Consider the following 23,128-nt stretch of genomic DNA (forward strand, 5'->3'; position numbering starts at 1 on the left):
ATTCTCTTGGGCTATCCAGAGCGGTGTCACGTGATAGATTCGCTTAGTCATGTGCTTGCCTGCGTCACGATATGGTTGACTTGGAGATTGGGCCAAAGCACCAGGAACAACTCGTCATTTGGAGTTGCCTGCGCTGCGGGCTATTAGAAATTCGAGCTCCTAAATCGCCACAAGAAACTCTTTCTGAATCCATCTTCCACTTCATATCCCCCCGTGTTCTGCTTTCCTCGCATCTTTTAGCCCAGCCAAGCCGACACCAACAGCATGGCTGCCCCCTCGTCCCAGGAGCGGGAGCTACAGCTCCTGGACAAGGTGGAGTTGAAGATCCTAGCTGTTGCCAACAAGGAGACGAAGCTTCATGAGCTCCTGCAGCGCTATCTTGCGCCAGTTCTTCTCAAGGCTGCCAGTGAACATGTCCCAGTCAGACGCAAAGTGAGCCATCCAGATTGCCCCAGCAGTGTGACACGTACTGAATCTGTACAGGTGCTGCAAATGTTTGCTATGCTTAAGACGTTCATTCAAGCTCCAGAGTATGGATAAGATACTATTGGTTCAAGGAGAGCAAGCACTGATCAAGTTTAGGGTTATACTACCCGTGGGAGCACTTCTCGATCAGTACAAGGCCAACGACTCCTCATTGGTCAAGCAGCTCGATATCTCGGGCATCCAGCACAGCATAGAGCGTCTAGATGATCATGAGCGGAGAGAACTGATTCCCAAGGCTCTGAAAGGCTTTGCCAAGGATGAAGGTCAAGCTAGGGCTGGTCCCTTCTTCAACATCATCCTTCGCCTTCTCCTGGACGTCCGGATACCTCCCAGAGGCAGCAAAGATGATGAAAACTTTCGAGAGTTCATCGGTCTCTCCGACGAGGCTGATGCAAAGTTTCTCGCCGACATGATCACAGTGTTCATTCGACTCCGGCCACCCCCATCAGGTGCAAACTGGGCAACGGCGAATCCTACCGTGTCCACCGAGGAACTTGTGTCGCTTGGCCTGGATAACCCAGAGTGGCAGAAGATCATTGGGCGACTATCCGAGGTGAAGCGCAAGCTTGTCGCGTTTCTCGCCAGTGGTGCCTTCACCGACCAGGAGAAGTTCCTGCCTACGCTCTACGCTGCATCCAATTTCGACAACAGAGTTGCATCCTCGGCTGAGGAAGTCCTCAAGAGAAGCTCCGTTTCTATGGAGGATGAGGCTCTCGTGCAGCGCCTGTTCCAAGCACACTCGGTATTACCGGCAGCATATCGAATCCGCATCCTCAACATGCTTTCCAAGTCGGAAATTTCAGCCACCATGTCGGATGACATTATGAATGTGGTCAAGCTCAACTTTGCAACACCAGTGACGGACGATTCTTCGAGTCTGAACCTGTACCCCAAGAGCGCGCTGGAGAAGTCAAGACTCCATAACGCTACATTCCAATATCTTGCCTGGCTGGCCCGCGTTGGACCTTCGCAGCACAAATTCGTCATTGCTGCACCTGTCACCAACGCCATGGTTGACTTCATCGAGGCCAGCGGCTGGCCCATCCCGACACAGACATCCAGTGACGATATTGCGCTTCGGTCCCAGGCATATGAGACGATCGGTGTGCTTGCCAAAAGCGCCGATATGCCCCTTATTGCCCGTGTAGGGCTTGCCGGCTGGCTCTTCCGGTCACTGTCGGAAGATCCTCATAACGATACGGTCGTTAACATTGACAGCGCTCTTTCTAGCATGGCGACATGTATTTCGCCAACCACTGGCAGTGCGTCTGCCACGTTGAAAGAGATGCTTCTGCAATACATGTCTCTATCTGAAGATGCCCCGGCTCGTCGTAGTACGCGCCATGCCGTTGTCAAGTGGGCCAACCAATGCCTTGAATTCTCCGACGTCGTCGGTCGTTTCATCGATATCATTGCCATCGGAGCGCGTTCCGACGAGCGAAGCGATGTCATTGAGCAAGGGCAAAGAGGTCTTGATCCTTGGACCTACTATGCACATGTCGATAAGAGCCCTTCCCTCCCGGACTGGAAGGACATGGTGGTTGCCTTCTTTGGTTCTAAGATGAGCCCGGAGATTCGTAAAGAATCACTATCTCCGCCTGACCTGGCTGAGGAGTTCTCTCCCTTTGAGAACTTCCAAGGCTCTTGGGGAGGGGCTATTCCGGTTGCCCTGCGGTATTGCAGGAACATCATGTTCCTCACAGCCCTTGACGATTTCAAGGTTGAGCCCAACTGGGTGCAGGCACTTGATGCTCGGGTCAAGACGGATATCAAGACACGGGAAAAGATCCGTACGTATCTGCATACGGTTGACAGCCGCTTTGTGACCTGGTACCTGAAGTCATGCCTCGATGGCATCCATCGCACCGACGTTCCTGTCACAGAGGAGTGCATTCGATGCTTTGTCGATGTGGCTTCTCTCAGCCCTAGCAATGCCTTGACCCCTCTAGTTGGTCTCGCTGATAGCCTCTTGCCTTTGGTCAAGTCAAACAGCAGGGAGATCCAGTCACTTGCCGCCCGGGCAATGGGCATTCTTGTGTCGCATTTCTCCAACTCCCAAGACACAGTAGAAGCCTGCCTGAGGACTCTTGCTGCGCCTCTCGAGCGTGCCCACGAAGCTATTGGAGGCGACTTGAATGTTGCCGAAGGGTGCCTGCTGGCATACAGTTTCGTTTGCTCGCGGTGCATCTACTATGGGCAGCCTTTGCCATCGGATATCCAGTACCCTTTGCGCTTTCTGGCTAGCGAGCACATCCCCTCATCTCTATACGATGCTGCCCTTGAAGGTTTCGCTCAGCTGTGGACCGCTGGTCTCGCCATTCCCCAGAGCGAGGGCGATGACTCTCTTGAGAAGGTGACCAAAAAGCTCGTCACCCAGGCAAAGACGGGTAATGAGAAGGCAATCACAGCGCTTGGAAGATTGGCTGCCGGTCTTGAGAAAATCGACGAGGACGCAAGCACAGAGAGCGAGGATGGCTGGTCTTATGGAGTTATCGGTGGCATTCTCAAGGAGCTCTTTACACTTCATGAGATGAAGCAAGTCGAGATCCAATTCACGGTGGGAGATGCCATCACCGCAACGCTCGCTCGATGGGATTCCGACTACGTTAAGCTTACTCTCGACGTCGAGCCGCGCGCCTCTCTTGAGGGGCGTGGAGGGTCGCGAGGATCACGCCTCACTGCTGTCCTCAACAAGCTCTTTGCAGATGTCAAGGGTACGAAGCCGGCGCTGCTCAAGGCATCTGGTATCTGGCTCTTCTGCCTCGTCCAATACTGCTCACATCTGGACCAGGTTCAGTCCAGATTGCGGGAAGTCCAGGCAGCATTCATGAGGCTTCTCAGTGCACGGGATGAGCTCGTGCAAGAGACAGCGTCTCGTGGCTTGTCGCTGGTGTACGAGCGTGGTGATGCTGACCTGAAGAGCGCCCTGGTCAAGGACTTGGTATCTGCTTTCACTGGCTCTGGGACTCAGCTCAAAGTCGAGGGAGAAACGGAGCTATTCGAACCAGGTGCTCTCCCAACTGGAGAGGGTAACTCCATTACATCTTACAAGGACATCGTTAACCTGGCGAATGAGGTTGGCGATCAGAGACTTGTTTACAAGTTCATGTCTCTCGCTGCCAACGCCGCAACTTGGTCGACTCGATCAGCTTTCGGTCGCTTCGGATTGAGCAACATCCTTTCGGAATCGGAGGTTGACCCCAAATTGTATCCCAAGCTTTACCGCTACCGATTTGATCCCAACAAGAACGTCCAAAAATCCATGGATGATATCTGGAAGGCTCTCGTCAAGGATTCTGGGTCAGTTATCGACACGCACTTTGATGCCATCATGGATGACCTGGTGAAAAGCATCTTGGGTAGAGAGTGGCGTATGCGAGAAGCAAGCTGTGCTGCTATTTCCGACCTTATCCAGGGACAACCATTCCCCAAGTACGGAAAGTATTATCGCGACATCTGGACGGTGGCATTGAAGGTCCTGGATGATGTCAAGGGAAGTGTCAGAGAGGCAGCCTTGAAGCTCTGCATGGCTCTCTCGAATGGTCTTGTTCGACAGCTCGAGGAGGGAAGCAATGGGTCTGCTGCTGAAGCTATGATGAAGGAAGCGCTTCCGTTTCTTCTATCAGACAAGGGCGTCGAAAGCTCAGTCAAGGAGGTCCAAATGTTTGCAACCATTACGGTCATCAAGATCACCAAGCAAGGAGGCAAGGCTCTACGACCATTCATTCCCGAGATGGTACCCCAACTCCTCGGACTCCTCAGCTCGATTGAGCCTGATGCGATCAACTGGCATTACCAGAGAGCTGGGGAGGACAGTCGAGATCAGATCGATAAGCTGCGGTCCCAGATGGTAGACCAGTCCCCCATCTCCGAGGCTATCGAGAACTCGCTTCGGTTCATCAACGCGGAGGTCATGACGGAGCTGGCGCCTCAACTCGAGTCCTCGATTAAGAAGGCCATTGGTATGCCCACCAAAATTGGTTGTAGTCGAGTGTTGACAACGTTGTTCACACGCCACACCAACGATGTGAAGTCTGTCAGTGGGCGATTTCTTCGTATCATGGAGAAGCAAACGTTGGATAAGAACGACGAAGTCAGCCAAGCGTATGCTCGTGCTACGGCGTACATCATCAGGGCAGCCCCAGAATCGGCCAGAAATCGGTTCTGCCAACACGTCGTCGATGTGTACTTCCAGGCCGAGGAGGAGTCACGCCGTCAAAAGATTGCAGATGTGATTGTGGCACTGGCTAAGGTCTCACCGGATCACTTTACTGCGCTGGAGACAAAGCTACTTCCATTCTCCTACCTGGGATCTCACGATACAGATGAGTATACCAGCAAGGTGTTCAAGGAGGTTTGGAGTCAGCATGCCGGAAGCAGTCGAACCGTCGTCCGCTACGTCCCAGAGATCGTCGCTCTAGTGGAAAGGTGCTTAGACACAGCGCAATGGGCGCTCCGACACGGTGGAGCCTTTACGGTAGCAGCAATGGTGGCGGATGTTGCCAGTGCGAGTGACGCCAGTGGTCAGATCAGCGATGGCAACTTGACTAAGATCTGGCCCGTCTTCGACAAGACTCTAGCCCTGAAGACCTTCCCCGGCAAAGAGAAGCTGCTCGAATCCTTCCCAAAGTTTGTCGAAAAGGGGCGGGCCTTGTGGACGACAGACTCCAAGATTGCGGCGCAGATGAAGAAGGTCGCGTTGCGAGAAGCCAAGCGAAACAATGATGAGTATCGCGTGCCTGCTTTCCGTTGCCTGTGGGAATTCGCCAAGGCCAGGGATGATCTCGATCTCCTCGATGAGATTGCCGAGATTGTGACACCCTACCTGGAAGAGCTAGGAGACGAGAACAAGATGGAGGTTGATTCCAAGGAAGATTCCAAGGAAGAGCTGGTGGAGAAGACAGCTTCAAATGGCCTGGAGGCTATCGCTCGGGGATACAGCCGTGCCAGCATAAAGCAGGATTCCGTCGCTGTGCTCAACAGGATCATGAGTATTCTCAGGCCTCATCTGTCGAACCCAAAGTTCGCCTCAATCAAACGCCAAGTCTGGTATGAGTGCGTCCGCGACTTGATGCAAGACGCCGAGTCTCTCTGTTCATCAGAGAATGATGCAGAGGGCGTTTCGCTCGCATATCTCCTGAGCGTGGACATCGACCTGGTCGACACAGGCACAGAGGCACAGAGAATCATGAGAGCAAAGGCCATCGGCGCTACAATGAAGGCCAAGGCGAGGGGTGTGTTTGGGCAAGCTGGTCCCAACTGGGATCAGATGAGGGAAATGGTGAGCAAAGCGCTGGAAGCAGAGCGATCATTGGAAGTTCAGAAGGTGTTGAAGGAAGTTCGTACTTCATTGGATTAGAGTAGAAGGTAGACGAATTATCCATTGGTTAGATAGAAGAGTGCAGCGAATCACATAGCATAGGTATAGTTACGATATCAACGAGGAAGTTTCACTATTTCTGATCGTTTTAACTATTGAGTAACTTGACCAACTCTACATTAGCAGGTGATTTGCTCTTCGGCTTTAATTCAAATTTAGATGCTTGTGATGTTGTAACCCTGAGATGTCGAATTCAAAGTCTAGGGTAGCCGACGTGTCTATTCCCGTCGCGTCATCGATTTTCCGCCACCACTCAATCGCCCCTGGGAATTTGGAATTTGCCCCTCCATCCCACCGAGGGCGCTGAAAGCACTAAACCCCACTGGCCCAGTTGCGTCACTGTGGTTGGGTGCCTGTCCATCTTTTGATGTCTGTGCTTCACTTGATGGACTGGCTTTCACCTTGACACTTCCGCCTCACCAACCGTCCCGTTCGTGGTTAAAGATGCACCCATAACCGCGCGAGAAAGACCGCCTTTGACTCTGACGCGTTTGGAAGTTGCGAGCTGAATCAGCCATCAACCGAAAGGGTGCCCACTCTTGTCAAGCATCCTGCTACTTCCCCGCCGTTTGCGTAGCGGGGCATCGACTTCGCTTCGACTCGAGAGCTTCACCGAACCTTACGATATCGCACCGAGAACCTTACCACGGCTGCCTTTTCACGCTCTAGCGCCTTGAGGATTACAAGACACCCGAACCCTCCTCTCCCATACACCGCGGAGAAACACACCGACAACCACCGCTGTGCTGGGAGAGTCGCCGATCATGGACGACAACATCTCCACCTTTATCGCCATCACGGGCGCAAACGCCGATGTCGCCCGCAGCTTCCTCGAGATGACTGCGGGCAACTTTGAGCGTGCCATCGAGCTCTTTTACGAGAACCCTGACCTTGCTTCCGGTGTGGGAGCTGGTCTTTCAGCGAACACCGCATCAACGAACCAGCCCGCGCCCGCGACCGCACCTGCCCGAGGCAACATTGGGAGACAAGACTCGGACGGCATCATTCATATCGACAGTGATGAAGATGAGGATATGCAGTTTGACGAAGATAGCGACCGTGAGGAGGAGAACCAGAGAGCCGCGGCCGCTCAGGCGGCAGCTTTGGCCCAAGAGGAGGAGGACATGGCTATGGCCAAACGGTTGCAGGAGGAGCTCTACCAAGAAAACCACGGCTCTGGATCGGGGGGTGCAGGCGATGTGAGAGCACCAATTGCGCGGACCACCGAAACGCTCGTGGCTCCTGGTTGGGGCGGTGGCGAGCACGATGATGGAATGGAAGCAGCTTTCCTGGAGGAGCTGCGACGGCGGCGACAACAGGCGGCGAACGCATGTAAGTGCAGAACCTGGACTCTAAGCCCGATATTTTACTGACACGGACAATACAGCCCGCACTGGCGGACCATTTTCGCAGCAAATATGGGGCGATCCTGAGCGCCGTCCTGCTCAGTCGACCGAGAATGGCGCCCATGCGAGACGGCTCGAGGACCTGTTCCGGCCCCCATACGATCTTATGGCGCGTATGACCTGGGACGAGGCTCGTACGCTTGGCAAAGAAGACAAGAAATGGATCATGGTTAATCTCCAGGATATGAACGACTTCAACTGCCAAGCCTTGAACCGGGACATCTGGAAGGACAAGGCTGTCAAGGATCTGATTTCGGAAAACTTCATCTTCCTGCAGTACGACAAGGACTTTCCTGATGCCGAAGAGTTTATCACCTTTTACTTCCCCAACCAGTCCCACGAGAATCCCGACAACTACCCTCACGTCTCCATTATCGACCCCCGAACTGGCGAACAGGTCAAGGTCTGGAGCGGTAGACCATTCCCCAGCGCCGGGGACTTTCATGCGGAGGTCGCCGAGTTTTTGGATCGGTACAGCTTGGCTGCCAACAGCAAGAACCCGGTGGCCAAGTCAACGGCCCGGAAGCCAAAGCATGTGGACGTCGAGCGCATGACAGAGGAGGAGATGCTGGAAATGGCCCTGAGGAACAGCTTGGAGGGCGCTTCTGGAAGCCAAGGATCGAGTTCGACACCAAATGTTCACGACCCCGATGCCCTGACAAAGTCACCAGGACCAGCGGATGTTGGTAAGGGCAAGGAGCCTGAGGCGCCAGTTGAGCAGAACCCTTGGGCTTTGATCTCCAGCACAAACCCACACACGGAGCCAGAGAACAACCCTGCTACCACCACCCGTATCCAGTTCAGGCACCCTACCGGCCGTGTTATCCGACGATTTAACCTCCAAGACTCAGTACGCCGGATCTACGAATGGCTCAAGGCTGAGCCTCTAGAGGGCAAGGATGGAATCGAGTTTGAGCTCAAGAAAATGCCCCAGGGCCAGGATCTCCTGGAGAGCCTGGATGCGACCATCGCAGACACCGGACTGAAGCAGGGGACAGTGATGATCGAGTTCATCGAGGACTAAGGCTGATGTTTTTTCCTTCTTGATGCGAGAATGATTTCGTCTTTTCACAAGGCCATGCATGGACAACAGCAGGCATTTGCAGATAGATCAGTATCGGAGCCATTGGAGTGAATTGGACTGGACTGGCTGCGGCCAGAGGTGCAGGCATGTTCTGACTCCTTCCGGGGGGCATCTTATTGGGATTGTTTTACGGTATTACCATGGAGATTGGGTTGGGAGGCTCATGTCGTTAGACAGTTTTGCTCTCATGATTCAGCGGCGACGGGAACCAAGGACGAGGCGGATGGTAGCTAGGCAATGAAACGAGCATGATCGACTCGATGTTGACCTAATGAAGCTGTTTTTCGATAGCCAACGATTTGAGTGATATTTGTGAGGCATGTTTGGAACGTACAAGTCAACTAGAAGATAATCTCCCGCAGCCAACGAATGGCCTAGACTCAGCTTCAGCCTCAAATGTCGAGTAATTTCCCTCATCAGCTTGGGCCTCTCTCGAATCTTGTGGCCCTATCTGTTGGAGGTGAGATGATGCACAGAGTTGCTAGTCTAAGCGGGCGTGGTCCAATCGCAGAGAGTCAAAACGGCCCGTCGAGGGTGTTTCAGCATGAAGAAGAGGGCGACCAATCAGATGTCCCAACTCGGCGGAGTGTGAGATGCAAAGGTTCTCTGACAAATGCTGTCTTCATGCAGAGAATGAGTTGTGCCCAACGCAGCTTGGCATGGATGGAAACCTTGCATTCTCCTGCCTAGAGCATGAACTGAGGCTGAGCTGGGGACCGACGTACGTATGGAGGCCAGTGCGGGGAGATTTCCAGCGATACAGCGGCGGCCCCTCCGTGTATCCAGGTGCTAATGGCCGATGGATGACAGGGGCCGCTTGCTGACCCCCTCCCGCTTCCAGGTCGCACCAGGAACGGCCGTGAGCAGACGGCAATGGAGGTGGATGGATGGTGGATGGTGGATGGGATGGAAGGCGCGGTTAGGTAGAAGGTGGTGTTGCTCCCTCAGCAACCCCACCTTGACCTCTGCCTGTGCTGTCATGGATCTGATGTAAACACCCAGCAACCGCCAGCCGTTTCACAGTGGGAGGGTGCTTCTGCTTCTCTAGCTCAATTTAGCTTATTACGGGCTGGGCAGGTGCTGTAGCTTGCGCACCGCAGGCGGGGATTGGTTCTCGTTTCGAGCTGAATGCCCAGGCGCCCCGACGGGGAGTTTTTTCTTCCTGGAGCAATCAATCTCCCTTCCAGTTCTTTTTATCCTTTCCTCTTCTTCTCTTTCTTAGCATCGCTCTTTCCCCTCCCTTTCTTTACATCTTCTCCCTTGACGGATCCTGTGAGACTGTTTGTTGTTTACGACAGGCACATGATCCGAGACATCTTAGGACGGCGCCTCTTTTTTTTGGTGGGGTTAGAAATCGACACCGCCAACTACGAATATCCCACCTCGCAGCTCGACTCGATTCAAACTCGGCACCCTTCTTCGATAGCGCCTGCGGTGTGAAGCTCGAGACGTCGTCGTCTGCTCGGAGAAAGCAATTCAACTCGAGCGGAAACTGAGCCAGCGATCAGCACACGAGAGGGCTGTAAGCGCCCATAGGAAGTCGACGTGGGACAGGCATATTATCACGGCCCAAGGCGAACCAAGACTTGTACACCGACCGAAGCACACGATGGCCGACCACGAGAGGGACATGGACGAGGCGAATGAGGCGCTCGACCCGGAGCTTCTCTACTCCAAGGAATACTGCATTGGTTAGTCTGGATATGGTCCTTTTATGGGCAATATCAGGTCTCGTGGACGCTGTGAAGGACCTCCACTGACATTTCCCAGGTGGTGGCAGTTTTGGCAAGGTCTACAAAGGGTATACAAAACTCTGTATTCTGCCATCTTGATCTGGAAGCTGATAAACTTTCGCAGAGTTGATAAACGCACCGGTCAGGCAGTCGCGATCAAAGTTATCGACATCGAAAGCGCTGAGGACGAGGTGGAGGATATTATCCAGGAGATTGCCATTCTGTCTGAGTTGCAATCCCCATATGTCACCAAGTACTATGGATCATATGCGAAAGGCGCCGAGCTATGGATCGTCATGGAGTTTTGCTCTGGTGGGAGCTGCGCCGACCTGATGAAGCCAGGGCTGATCGGAGAGGACTACATCGCCATCATTGTGCGGGAGCTGTTGCAGGGATTGGACTATCTCCACACAGACAAGAAGCTGCACCGCGATGTCAAGGGTGAGTTGGGTCGAGTTTATGTGGCATGCGGGACTGACAGTCTTGACAGCTGCCAACGTACTGCTCAGCAGCAACGGGCAGGTCAAGCTTGCCGACTTTGGCGTTTCGGGACAGCTCTCTGCAACCATGACCAAGAAGAACACCTTTGTCGGTACTCCCTTCTGGATGGCTCCGGAGGTTATCAAACAATCCGGATACGACCACAAGGCTGATATCTGGTCCCTCGGTATCACGGCCCTCGAACTAGCCAACGGCGAACCACCCTACGCCGATATTCACCCCATGAAGGTCCTCTTTCTTATCCCAAAGAACCCACCCCCGCGACTCGAAGGCAACTTCACCAAGGCCTTTAAGGAGTTTATCGAGCTATGCCTCCAGCGAGACCCCAAGGAGCGACCAACTGCGAAGGACCTGCTCCGGCACCCGTTTATTAGACGAGCAAAGCGGACAACCTACCTAACCGAGCTGATCGAGAGACATACTCGATGGGCGGCTACTCACAAGAACGATGAGGAGGATAATTGGGATTCTAACCCCGGCCGAGCCCCGGCCGAGCGCGAGCGGGTAGATGAAGACATGTGGGACTTTGGCACTGTGAGACTCATTGGTGAGCGTGGAGGCATCGTCAACCGACCCAGTCTCAATCCTTTGGACGAGAGCGCAGCAAACGCACGATCTTCACGGCCCCTGGAACCCGCTGACGACTACGGCGAGCGGCGACGTGAGGGAAGCCCGACAAAGGTCAAGGACTTTGCCTTTGAACCAAGCGAGACCGTCAAGGCGCCGAATCCAGGCTCCAGACAGTCCAGTCCTCAGCGCAAGGCTGTTCCACTGCAACAACCACAGTTTCAGCAGCCTATGCCATCTCCTACCAGAGTACCACTTCCCCAGAGCCCGATGAAGCAGCTACCGAGAGATAACAACGAAACCCCGCGAGCACCACGGCCGATGCCGCCCCTACCAGTGGAGCAGTCGCCAGACTACGACCGTGAACTACAAAGCCAGCTTCAGCGTGATCTGGGTAAGCTCAATCTGAACCTCGAGGGCAAGGCGAGCCCCCAGCTGTCATCATCACAATGGCCAGTACCACCCACCCCACCAGCACACACAGGCGGACCACGGCCAATGCCCTCCAAGGTGACGCAGATAAGCCTACCAGAAATACCCCCATATAGGGGCAGAACGCCTTCATCACAGCAAAGTCCCTCCCCACAACCGACATCTTCGCAACGACTTCCCACACATGTGGCAGTTCCAGCAGTAGCGCAGTGCCCTCGACCACTTTCCTCCAAGGCCCAGTCACCAGCCCTCCCCGAGTTTGCGACGGCCCCATCGTCATTCCCTGCGCCGGGGCCAGCCAACCCGAACGGCGATCTAGATGCCCTTCACGATGTCATCTTCCCCGCGTTGGAGGAGGCCCTGAAGCGACGACAGATCAACCTTCAGCAGATGCACGGGCCATCACAATACCCGGCGCAAGGGACACCTCAGCAAGAACGAGCCGAGGCGGCGCACGAAAAGGTGCGGAGATTGGTGTATAAATTGGCATATGTCTGTAAGGAGATTGATCACTATGACAAGGCCGAGCCTGTAGGCATGGGCCGAGAGGCTGGAAGTTTTCTTGAAGGCCTCCTCGAGGAGATCTTGGTGAGAGTGGAGCCATTGGACGAGGATGAGGAAGTCCAAGCTTGAGGACGTGTACTTGTTGATGTCAGGAGCGAGAAGAGCGTGTGAAGAAGAATTTGAAGTCATTTTGGAGTTCTGGTCTGACATTGTATATGGCATGAAGGAGGAGTATGCGCCGGCTGGTTGAAGGACAAAAAGGATGAACCGAGAGGCCGGGATGAGTGTATCAAAGAGGGGCAAGGCATGGCGAAGCAAAGACAGCGTGGATCAATGGTACTTGTGCTTAGACAGAATAAACCGAGCGGTTTGATTGCTTTTATGATGGACGAAATGGAATAGACAATGGATGTTATGCTGCTGCTTGTTTAGGAGATGGTGGTTAGGCGGCTGCAGGTGGAGCATGTGGCATGGGATGAGGGGGACAAGATGGAGATGCTCCACATGCAACGATTCAGCGTGAGTAGAAACCATGATGGCGCCGTGACACGACCGAGGAAGATGTTTATTGATCTGGAGTTGGACGGTTGAATGTGGAAGCTGAGATGCGCCAATTGACACCAATACAGATGTAGAGGCGACTGTTTGCAGCTGCTGTCTCTTGGCTTTGGTGCTGGTCTGAAGCTGTGACGTCGTTGGAATTTGCATGGAAGGTCTAGAGTTTCGAAAGGCGGTCTCGGCCAAGGTTGGAACTAAACTTAAAGAAGCAGCAAATCTAATGGCCCGACCCGGCCTCGCCGAGAAACCAGACCCTCATGCTGCCTATGCAGGACTAAAGCATCGGGCTCGGAGACCCACTGTTCGCTGGGCAGCTCGGAACAAGCAGTCGCTCTCCGCTCGGAAAAAGGGCGGCGGCCGAAACAGAGGCAGAAAAAAAGTCTCGGTAATGGGGGCCTGGGAAGCTCGGCCAATGCGACACCAATGGCAGGGCAAAAGAGTGTATGGGAACCTTGGGCAACGGGAAACGGGCCATGCGCGATTTGAACTCTTTCTCTTTTTATTTTTCTACTCGCTGACATACATCTTCTTCATCCTTTCTCTCCCCATCTCCTCCTCCTGCTCGCGTGCGGTCCGCGGTTTAATTCCTTTCCTCCTCTTTGTCCTCCCCCACCTCAAGAAAGCTCTCCTCTCTCCCATCTCTCCATCCGCAACCGTCATCATGTTGTCGCGAGGATCTGTTCGATCGGCCCAGGTACGTTTATCTTTTCTCTAGTGATGCGGTCATGGCAGACTTGCGCCTTGGGGTATTTGGCAGAGATTGTGTGTGAGAGGGGTTTGTGAAGCGAAAGTGATTACGGCATGGTGAATTGCATCATGTCATGATCATCACAGCCCGCGGGAAACAAAATGAGGCGGGCTTGGAGCACAACAAGAGCTGGAAATGCCATGACTGCGACATTCGAGCTCATGATATGAGAGAAACGCAATTGAGTAGTTGGCTAACATTCTTCTTCTCTACAGCTGCTGCGCGGCGTGGCCCAGCAACCCCAGCTCGCCCGATCCTTCGCCACCGTCCAGTCCGACATCTTCAAGCCCGCCAAGTTCGGCGGCAAGTACACCGTCACCCTCATCCCCGGTGACGGTATCGGTACCGAGGTTGCCGAGTCGGTCAAGACCGTCTTCAAGGCCGACAACGTGCCCGTCGAGTGGGAGCAGGTCGAGGTGTCTGGCCTCGAGGGCGCCGGCCGCACCGAGGACGCTTTCCGCGAGTCGGTGGCCTCGCTCAAGCGCAACAAGCTCGGCCTCAAGGGCATCCTGCACACCCCCATCAGCCGATCCGGACACCAGAGCTTCAACGTCGCCATGCGCCAGGAGCTCGACATCTACGCCAGCATCAGCTTGATCAAGAACATCCCCGGCTACGAGACCCGCCACAAGGATGTCGACCTGTGCATCATCCGTGAGAACACCGAGGGCGAGTACTCTGGCCTCGAGCACCAGAGCGTCCCCGGCGTCGTCGAGTCGCTCAAGATCATCACCCGCGCAAAGTCGGAGCGCATCGCCAAGTTTGCTTTCAGCTTCGCCCTCGCCAACGGCCGCTCCAAGGTCACCTGCATCCACAAGGCCAACATCATGAAGCTGGCCGACGGTCTGTTCCGCAGCACCTTCCACCAGGTCGCCAAGGACTACCCCACCCTCGAGGTCAACGACATGATTGTCGACAACGCCTCCATGCAGGCTGTTTCCCGACCCCAGCAGTTCGACGTCATGGTCATGCCTAACCTTTACGGTGGTATCCTGTCCAACATTGGTGCCGCTCTTGTCGGTGGTCCCGGTATCGTCCCCGGCTGCAACATGGGCCGTGAGGTCGCCGTCTTCGAGCCCGGTTGCCGTCACGTCGGTCTCGACATCAAGGGCAAGGACCAGGCTAACCCTACCGCCATGCTCCTGTCCGGCAGCATGCTGCTGCGACACCTCGGTCTCGATGAGCATGCTAACCGCATCTCCAAGGCCACCTACGCCGTCATTGCCGAGGGGTAAGTTGTCTGTCCTATGTTATAGTGACAAAAGCTAACTGTTCAACAGCAAGGTCCGCACCCCCGATATGGGCGGCTCCTCCACCACCCACGAGTTCACCAAGGCCATCCTCGACAAGCTTGAGACTGTTTAAATCAAGCAACTTTTTGTGATATCCCCGGCCTAAACAACCTAACCTACCAAACCAACGCAATGTTTCCCTTTTTTTAAACTGCATTTTTTCGTCATTACCCCGTCCGTCGCGGGGGCAAACAAAGGATGAAAGGAACCACCTATTTGCAAACCGAACACTCGATCGAATATTAGACCTAGGAACGACCCGAGGGGAAAGGGCTCTGGCGGCATTTAGGCGTTCCGAGAGAGAAAAGGGGGTGTTTCTGGGGGGAGCGACGCAGAGGAAGAAGAGGAACAGCTTTTCGATTATCGCTGAGAGAGCGAGCGCGAAAGGGGGAGGTTGTACGTGTAACATGACCTTGATAGCAGTGGAATTGACACATAAATCCAACTGATTCATGACTACTTCTCTGTGTTCTTCTTGATGGGGATGGGTGAAGTGAGGGCGCAAGACTGATCCTAGACTGAGCAGCGTCAGCAAGCCAATTCTGGATACATGGCGCTTAGACTCGTTGTCTAGACTCTTTGCGCGCATTCTCTTCGGGCTTGGCTCTTATCGCGACATGCCATCCTTCGCGGAGACCGAGCTGTTATCCTCGGTTGATGTTGTACCGAAGACCCTGGTTGCATGAGAAGCTTCTGCTGGCGAATGGGGGCTGAGGATGTGGAGGGGGCAAGTCGATGACTAAGGGGAGCTTGATGGTTCGAGATATAGGGTGGGTTGGTGGTGTTTGACTTAAGGAGCTGTGATGATGGTGATGGCTTCAATGGTTGATGTAGACTTTGGATCCGGCTGGCAGGAATGCCTCCGCTTTAATGTTAAGGAGAGTCTGTGTATCACACTTGATTTCTAACCTGATCATCTTCAAAGTCCTATCCCAGTTCGGGCAATGGTAGTGGTAGGACTTCTTCTGTTGAAGATCATCACTACATCTGAACTGAGTGAACATGACCAGCATCAAGGATATTTAAACTTACTTAGGCTAAACAGACTACAGGATCTTGAATTTTGGAAGCAACATGCCGCTCTACATTCAATCAGACCCTGGACTGATCACAAGTGGAGGTGACGGACTCGGTCGCCGGCGCCGAAGCCGTGGGGATTCGGCGCTTGTGATGATCGGCGCCGCGGCCGATGAGGGATGATACACATGAATGCATGATGGATCAACCAATTCTAACCTCCGAGAGTACCGAAAGAAGTTGTTACCTCTGCTTAAGCATAGCCACGGGGAAAAGTTTCATTACGCCGGTTGTCGATCAGGTGCTTTCAGCGGAGCCTCAACTCGCCTCTTTGACCTTTTATCTTATATCTCATCTCCATGACTGTTTAACTCAACAACACCAAAACCACAAACACCACACATCATGCTTGACAGACCCCCCATCCGCATCGGCAACGTCTCTGGCGCCACGGGCGACCACCCCCACGCCATGGCCCGGATGGTGCGCTCCGGCAACGTCAACGTCATCACGGGCGACTGGCTCTCCGAGATGAACATTGCCTGGAACGCCATCACCAAGCAGGAAGTCGATCCGGACTTGGGTTATGAGAATGGCTTCTTTGAGCAGCTTGACGAGTGTCTTGATGACATTATGCAGCGGGACATTCGCGTTGTTACCAATGCTGGTGCATTGAACACTGAGGCGCTGTATCGAAAGGTTAGGGCGCTTTGTGAGAAGAGGGGGTATGGGGATTGTGTTGTTGCTGCGGTTTTGGGTGATGATGTTTCAGACGTTGTTATGGATGAGAGTAAGAGGAGGGGGCTGGCTATTACGCACTTGGATCATCCGGAGCAGACACTCGACACTTGGGGATTCACTCCTTGCTGTGCTACAGCTTACATTGGCTGCTGGGGTATTGTGCAGGCTCTCCGATCTGGCGCTCGCATCGTCATCTGTGGTCGTTGTACTGATGCCTCTCCTGTCATGGGCGCCGCAGCGTGGTACCACGGATGGAGGGAAGACCAGTACGAGGAGCTGGCTGGTTCACTTTTGGCCGCCCATCTGATCGAGTGTGGTCCTTATGTCGTCGGGGCCAACTTTTCGGGTTTCAAGGACTTTTTGCCCGAACTGGTCGACATTGCGTTTCCCATCGCTGAGATCGATCCCAGAGGACGCTGTGTTATCGGGAGGACTAGCGAAGGAGGTGGCCGTGTGACGAAAGAGACAGTCACGGCTCAGTTGCTCTACGAGCTTCAGGGACATCTTTACCTGAACCCCGATGTCGTGGCGGACCTGTCAGGCGTGAGAGTCGAGCAGGAGACGATAAATCGGGTGGTTGTCTCTGGAGTCAAGGGCCGTCCTCCACCTGCCACGACAAAGGTCATGATCGCTGCCAAGGGTGGGTTCCAGGCTGAAGCAACCTTTTACATCAACGGTCTCGATGTGGCGGAAAAGGCAGCCATGATGAAGGCGCAGCTGGCGCACATGTTCAAGGACAGCAACTTTAGCCGTCTCAGCATCGAGCTCTACGGCACACCAGCCGACAACCCGACATCTCAGCAGGCGGGTACCGTGTCTTTGCGGGTGTTTGCGCAGGCAAGAAAGAAGGAGGATATCGAGCCGAGCAAGTTCAAGGTTCCCATCTATGCGCTGCGGATGCAGAGTTATCCTGGTTACCACATGAACCTCGACTTTCGGACCATGACGCCTAAGCCGTTTATGGAGATGTTTCCTGCGCTTATGCCCATGTCTGCTATTGACCATCGGGTTGAGATGAGTACCGGCGAGGTACTACGTGTTCAACCGCCAAGCAAGACGGCTACGTACCCGATTGTTAGACCTTCGGCGGATACGTATGGGCCTGTGGACATGCTCACCTTTGGACCGACGGAGTGGGCGCCGCTTGGGAGTGTGGTTCATGCTCGGTCTGGTGACAAGGGGGATAACTCGAATGTTGGCTTCTTTGTGCGGAACGACGACGAGTATCCCTGGTTGCGGAATCTGTTGACCGTGTCAAAGATCAAGCAGCTGTTTGGGGATGACTGGTTCAAGGGAAATCCCGATAGGAGGGTGGAAAGAGTTGAGTTTCCTGGCGTCAATGCTGTGCACTTGTAAGTTTTCGAATGACTGCTGGGAGTTGAGATGCTAACGTTCGTATAGCCGTATTCTGGATAATCTCAATGGCGGGATTGCTTCGTCTGATCGGATTGATGGGCTTGGGAAGGGTATTGCAGAGTATCTGAGGAGTCGATATGTGGATGTCCCAAAGGCGTTTCTTGAAAGGGGACGAATTTAAGTTGTGGAATGACTGGTATCACATAAGATGTGATTTAGAATGATAGATCTTTTTATGTATCCGGAATGGGAATCCTATAAATGACATGTCTGCCTTGATTGCCACTAAATGGAAAAGCGCTTATGTGATAGCGTGATAGTAATGCGCGAGCTTAGTAGTACCTATGAGAGTCTTCTCCAAGACCAAAGAACCACTCCTGCGACAGCTGCGATATAGCATCATTATGAAACTCATCCAACCCAAGACTCTGCAGGTCCCCAAAACAATCCCTAAATGTGCTGTCCACAGTCATGTTTGCGAAGCCAGCTGCTGGAGTCTGCTGATAGAGTCCTGCGGAAAAGGGCACTGCCTCGACTATGTCTACATTTGCGCTGTTACTCGTCGCCTGTGGAGTTTGCACTGCTGGAAGTGTTTGGGCGTCGACAATGTCGGCGACTACGGCGTCGCTTAGTCTGTCAAAGAGGTCGGAGCAGTTTCTTGCCAAGTCCCATCGCTCTGATACCGCTACTAGAACCTTGGAGCATGCGCGCGTATCGTTGACGACTTGGTTGATTGTTGGCGTCGCATGCAGTCGTGCTCGTGTGGGTTCCGACGCTTGAACTTGAAGAGCTTGGAAGTGATGTCTCAGGGCAAAGATGTAGGACAGACCCGCCAAGAAGACAGAGTGCATCGTTATCCACGAGTAGTTTAGTTTCCGAGAGCGATGTAAACTTGCGTAGAGATTGATGGACTCTCTTGCTGAGTCGAATATGTGCTGCAGAGCGACGCTGTTTGTTGAAGCGTCACAGAGACATGGCGAGGGACGGAACAGCATCAGCATTCCGTTGTGGTATAGGAGGCGATACCACTCTTCTGAGCGGAAGCTTGAGCCGCTTGCGGGGGATGCTGCTGTTGAGTCGCCTTTGACGAGAGGGAGGTTGGCGGTTTCTGCGTGCCACTCTTGGAGCTCTTGAGCTAAGGCCGCTCGCATCTCTTCGTAATTAGTGTTTGAAATGGTGGTGTGTTTTGTGCTTCGATGTAATGCGTTGATGATCTTGCCGCAGATAAGACGGTACCGAACGATGTGAACGAAAACGGATGATGCGGCGCGGTATTGAGGTGTTCCGTAAGGAGCAGATGACAAGGGATTTCCATCTTGATCCTGAGGTAAGGGATCCGAGTTGGCGCACGGCGGGAGGTCGACGTCAATATCTTCGAGTTGGATCGCCAGAGGTCGACCTAGAGCAAGGCTTGTAACGCGGTCTAGAGCGACAAGACTCCAGAAACACCTCCTCTTGGTCTCCATCTCTTCTTCCCTGGCCGTAGAATTTGATGAATCGCCATCACTTGCACTGGGCAATGTATACGTGGACGCTCGATGAAGACCCATCTCCAAACACGTCCGAGCAGCAACTCCGATGAGATGCCACACGCTGGTCGTGGTATTGCTCGAAGTCGTTCCCATCCGGTACTGGCATATCAGCAACAAGGCCTGTAACCTCTCGATGCCATCTCGAGCGAGCACGTCTGCTAGTCTTGTCATGGCGCGGTTGTAGTGCGTTTCTGCATCGTACACGCCGTTCCAGTTGAACTTGTGAACTTGGGCCGTGCCTATCGCGAGAGTCATGTCCACAAAAAAGGCATCGACGGGGTCCTTTTCGCGAGGTTCACTCTCGTAGACAGCATCCAGGGACCGGTAGAGGGATTTTGTAGAGACAAAGGGGTAGCAGAGATGATCGTGGCTGCAGTACGCCCTCAGGAGTTCGGAAGCAAGGCTCTTTGGTGGTAAACCAGAGGTTCCTTTTGGGGAATGAAGGCCTGAGAGGGAGTTTGGTTTCCATCCTGAAGCGTTCAATAGCGAGGAAGAGGGCTGTGGTCGAGCTTGGAGTAAATTTGCGAGGAGGAGACCGCTCGTAGATCCAACAAAGTGATGGCCCCCCCCAGCGATCAAACTCATCTGAATTACCTCCTCCGCAACCTCTCCATCACCCGGCGAACTATTTTCCACATGCTGCGACGGTGTTGCCGGAGTAGCATAGCTCTGCGTGGGCACCTCCTTCTCAGCTGGTTGTGGTGCTTCAGACTCTCTTAGCTGGGCAGACAAGGTGTCATTGTTTGCTTGCAAGTCGCGGATACGCCTCTCGAGTTTTTGGATGTTCCTCCGACGGATCTGGTGCTCGCTCACGGCGTACTGGCATGCCACGTCTGCCCTCCTGCAGGGGGAGCACTGGGGCTGGAGCTTGTCACAGCGGACCTTGCGCCGATGGCATCTGTCGCACGCGCTGGAAGGCATCTGGAGTTCCACAGTTGCCACAAGAGGAATATCTGTTGGTTTAACAGGATGAGTTCGCGCGGCGATGGAGGCCGCTTCGGCGGTTGAGACCGAGCCTGGGGTTAAGGTAGGATCGACGGGTTTGTTCAACCCCGCTTGACTATGGCCCCATGGGGTGGGCCAGGATCCATGGTTCGGTAAAGATTGCGGGAGTGGGATTGAGGTTTTTGGTTGAGGGACTAGGGGGGATCCTGACTCGTTGAGGGGGAGGCAATACGCACGTTTTGAAAGGCGAGTGGATGACCCGTCAACTTCTAGTGACCGACTCTTGATCCTTCAGATTGTTTAATCTTGACGTCAATTTCGTACAGTTTGTATTTTTCTCTACTGGTGTACCAAGTTGAGTAAAGATGTAATTGGAAAGATAGAACTCCATGTCGCTCATGATCCAGCTCATCATTAGTCGCGATACTACCTGTTGATGTCTTCCCATGGATGCTACAGAAATTACAATAACTGCATCGATCTCTGAGGCACAAGCCCTTCTCCATCTGCCATATTTCCTGGGTAACCTTACCCAATCCCAATGCCTTCAATTGCAACGGTCACCTCTTTAGACAATTCAAGGTTAATTGGTTAGCACACACATCCCTGACTCGTAGACTAGGACTGGCGTCCCTCGGTCTTCGGCGCCGCCGCCGAGACCGGGGGCCTCACCACCACGAACCAGTTTGTTTGCCCCCATCCACGGGTTACAACCCCAGATTCGCATCTCCACCGCTTGAATCTGGGGTTTTATGCGGGGAAGGGGAGAAGAGCCTGGATTGAGACAAATATCGCCAGATTTCCCTGTTCCCCCAGAAAGAGATCATCACTCCATTCTCTCTTCTCATCCTGCAACCATGACTGCACCTCGCGACCAGGAAAAGATGTCGGAGAATATCCAGGCTCTTGATGCTGAGAAGCAGAACTCTGCTCATCAAGAGTATTCGTCTGAGGTTCTTGACAAGAAGACTAATGGAGATTACTCGGGTGCCACTGCAAAGACTGATCCCGAGGAGATCAAGCTTGTCAAGAAGTTGGATCTCTGGATCATGGTGAGTACCCATCAATCATCCCCTCGTAACTTTGCTAACGTTGACAGCCTACACTTTGGCTCATGTACTGGCTCAACTATCTGGACCGAAATGCCATCACCTTGGCTCGGCTCAACGGCTTCGAAGAGGATCTCGGTCTCAAGGGATCTCAATACAACACGGCCGTTTCAATCCTCTTTGTCGGATACACCCTCGGTCAAATCCCCAGCAACATGATCATCACCCGCGTCCGTCCTTCGTGGTACATGGGCGGCTTCATGATGGCCTGGGCCGTCGTTAGTGCCCTTACCGCTGTGGCTCACAACTATACCGGTGCCCTCCTTACGCGCTTCTTTCTCGGTATCGTCGAGGCTCCTTACTATCCCGGTGCTCTGTACACACTATCGACTTTCTATACGCGAAAGGAGCTGGCGACTCGGATTAGTATCTTGTATTCGGGTAATGTCCTCGCTTCTGCCTTTGCGGGCTTGATTGCCGCGGGAGTCTTTGAAGGCATGGATGGGCTCGCCGGCATCAAGGGTTGGAGATGGCTCTTTATCCTTCAGGGAGCCGTGACCGTCCTCGTCGCCATTGTGGCATGCTTCACTCTTCCCGACGAGCCCCTCACAACAAGATGGCTCACCCCGGAGCAACGCCAGCTCGCCCACGACCGCGTCCAAAGAGATACTGTCGGAGAAAAAGGCAACGGCAACCCCTGGAGCGGCCTCCGAGAAGCCTTGGCCGACCCCAAGGTCTGGGTCTTTGTCGTCTTGCAACATCTGCACCTGGCAACAAACGGCTTCAAGAACTTTTTCCCAACCATTGTCAACACGCTGGGTTTCAACAGAACCATCACCCTCGTCCTGACATGCCCTCCATTCCTCATCGCCGGAGCCATCTCGATTCTTTGGGCCAAGTCTTCTGGCCACTTTAACGAGAGCACCTGGCATATTACCATCTCCAAGATAGTTGCGACGTTTGGTTTCGTTCTGGCCTGTGCTACCATGAATGTCGGAGCGAGGTACTTTGCCATGTGCGTCTTCACCATTGGAACATACGGCGTCAACTCTATTCTTCTGGCCTGGGTCGGAAACACTTGTGGTCAGACAAAGGAGAAGAAGGCTTCTGCTCTCGCTTTGGCCAATGTCAGCGCGACGCTCAGTCTCATTTGGACTCCTGTGAGTTATCCCTTTAAAGAAAAACCTGAGTGAGCCGGCTGCTAACCTAGACAGTATCTCTGGCCTTCCTCAGACGCCCCTCGATATGTGATCCCTCTGTCTAGCAGCGCTGGCTTTGCGGTTGCTTGCATCGCAGGTGTGTGGCTTATGAGGTTCATGCTGGTGAGGCAGAACAGGAAGATCAGGCAGAGTGACTCTGAGGCTACATTGTTCTACGCTTACTGATGCTCATGAAAGGGAAGAAAGTTGGGTTGTATCACAGTTTGGCAGATCTTCAACATATTATAACCATGCAAATTCTTCCCGTTTCCTTCTGATAGCAACCTCATTTCTCCCTCAAATGCTTTCAGATCCATTCAAAGTCGACATGGCTTTGATCTCATTTCTCCACTTCTCAAATGCCATCTCCCTTCCGTCTACGATCGCATTCACGACTTTGTCATCTCGTTTCTGTTCGAAATGAGTTATTTTGAAGGCATCGGGACGAAAATTGCTCGTCATTGGTGCTGTAACTCCACATCTTCCACAAACGAGACACCAATTCTTATCAGATGGATACTCAGAGGTTCAAAGATCTGATTACAGAAACAGCCAGACACATGAAGCAGCTGAACAGGAGGCCTAAACGACCGTTGAT

At 53.5% G+C, this 23,128-nt stretch overlaps 7 protein-coding genes across 7 annotated transcripts; 6 read left to right on the top strand and 1 right to left on the bottom strand.

Moving 5' to 3' along the window:
- Positions 1 to 264: 264 nt before the first annotated feature.
- On the top strand, positions 265 to 5,845 carry LRP88_14086 (proteasome stabiliser-domain-containing protein; the record flags this gene model as incomplete). Its single annotated transcript, XM_083250438.1, has 3 exons — positions 265 to 432; positions 484 to 530; positions 583 to 5,845. 3 exons carry the CDS (start codon positions 265 to 267, stop codon positions 5,843 to 5,845), a joined length of 5,478 nt encoding a protein of 1,825 aa, XP_083094772.1.
- A 785-nt stretch (positions 5,846 to 6,630) lies between these two features.
- On the top strand, positions 6,631 to 8,296 carry LRP88_14087 (DNA protein crosslink repair co-factor UBX5; the record flags this gene model as incomplete). Its single annotated transcript, XM_083250439.1, has 2 exons — positions 6,631 to 7,198; positions 7,254 to 8,296. The coding sequence occupies 2 exons, from the start codon at positions 6,631 to 6,633 to the stop codon at positions 8,294 to 8,296; spliced, it is 1,611 nt and encodes a 536-aa protein (XP_083094773.1).
- A 1,669-nt stretch (positions 8,297 to 9,965) lies between these two features.
- LRP88_14088 (kinase-like domain-containing protein) lies at positions 9,966 to 12,222 on the top strand (the record flags this gene model as incomplete). Its single annotated transcript, XM_083250440.1, has 4 exons — positions 9,966 to 10,047; positions 10,127 to 10,157; positions 10,214 to 10,530; positions 10,580 to 12,222. 4 exons carry the CDS (start codon positions 9,966 to 9,968, stop codon positions 12,220 to 12,222), a joined length of 2,073 nt encoding a protein of 690 aa, XP_083094774.1.
- A 1,090-nt stretch (positions 12,223 to 13,312) lies between these two features.
- On the top strand, positions 13,313 to 14,783 carry LRP88_14089 (isocitrate dehydrogenase (NAD(+)) IDH1; the record flags this gene model as incomplete). Its single annotated transcript, XM_083250441.1, has 3 exons — positions 13,313 to 13,345; positions 13,615 to 14,630; positions 14,684 to 14,783. The coding sequence occupies 3 exons, from the start codon at positions 13,313 to 13,315 to the stop codon at positions 14,781 to 14,783; spliced, it is 1,149 nt and encodes a 382-aa protein (XP_083094775.1).
- Positions 14,784 to 16,113: 1,330 nt separating this feature from the next.
- Positions 16,114 to 17,986, top strand: LRP88_14090 (acyclic terpene utilization AtuA family protein; the record flags this gene model as incomplete). The annotated part of the gene is made up of 2 exons (XM_083250442.1): positions 16,114 to 17,801; positions 17,851 to 17,986. 2 exons carry the CDS (start codon positions 16,114 to 16,116, stop codon positions 17,984 to 17,986), a joined length of 1,824 nt encoding a protein of 607 aa, XP_083094776.1.
- A 151-nt stretch (positions 17,987 to 18,137) lies between these two features.
- On the bottom strand, positions 18,138 to 20,258 carry LRP88_14091 (uncharacterized protein; the record flags this gene model as incomplete). Its single annotated transcript, XM_083250443.1, has 1 exon — positions 18,138 to 20,258. One exon carries the CDS (start codon positions 20,256 to 20,258, stop codon positions 18,138 to 18,140), a length of 2,121 nt encoding a protein of 706 aa, XP_083094777.1.
- Positions 20,259 to 21,139: 881 nt separating this feature from the next.
- LRP88_14092 (major facilitator superfamily domain-containing protein) lies at positions 21,140 to 22,716 on the top strand (the record flags this gene model as incomplete). The annotated part of the gene is made up of 3 exons (XM_083250444.1): positions 21,140 to 21,334; positions 21,382 to 22,491; positions 22,546 to 22,716. 3 exons carry the CDS (start codon positions 21,140 to 21,142, stop codon positions 22,714 to 22,716), a joined length of 1,476 nt encoding a protein of 491 aa, XP_083094778.1.
- Between the last annotated feature and the right edge of the window lie 412 nt (positions 22,717 to 23,128).

This window comes from Fusarium phalaenopsidis (genome assembly GCF_050370095.1).
Source record: "Fusarium phalaenopsidis strain FUZ10S chromosome Unknown contig_32332, whole genome shotgun sequence".
Classification (NCBI taxonomy): Eukaryota; Fungi; Ascomycota; class Sordariomycetes; order Hypocreales; family Nectriaceae; genus Fusarium; species Fusarium phalaenopsidis.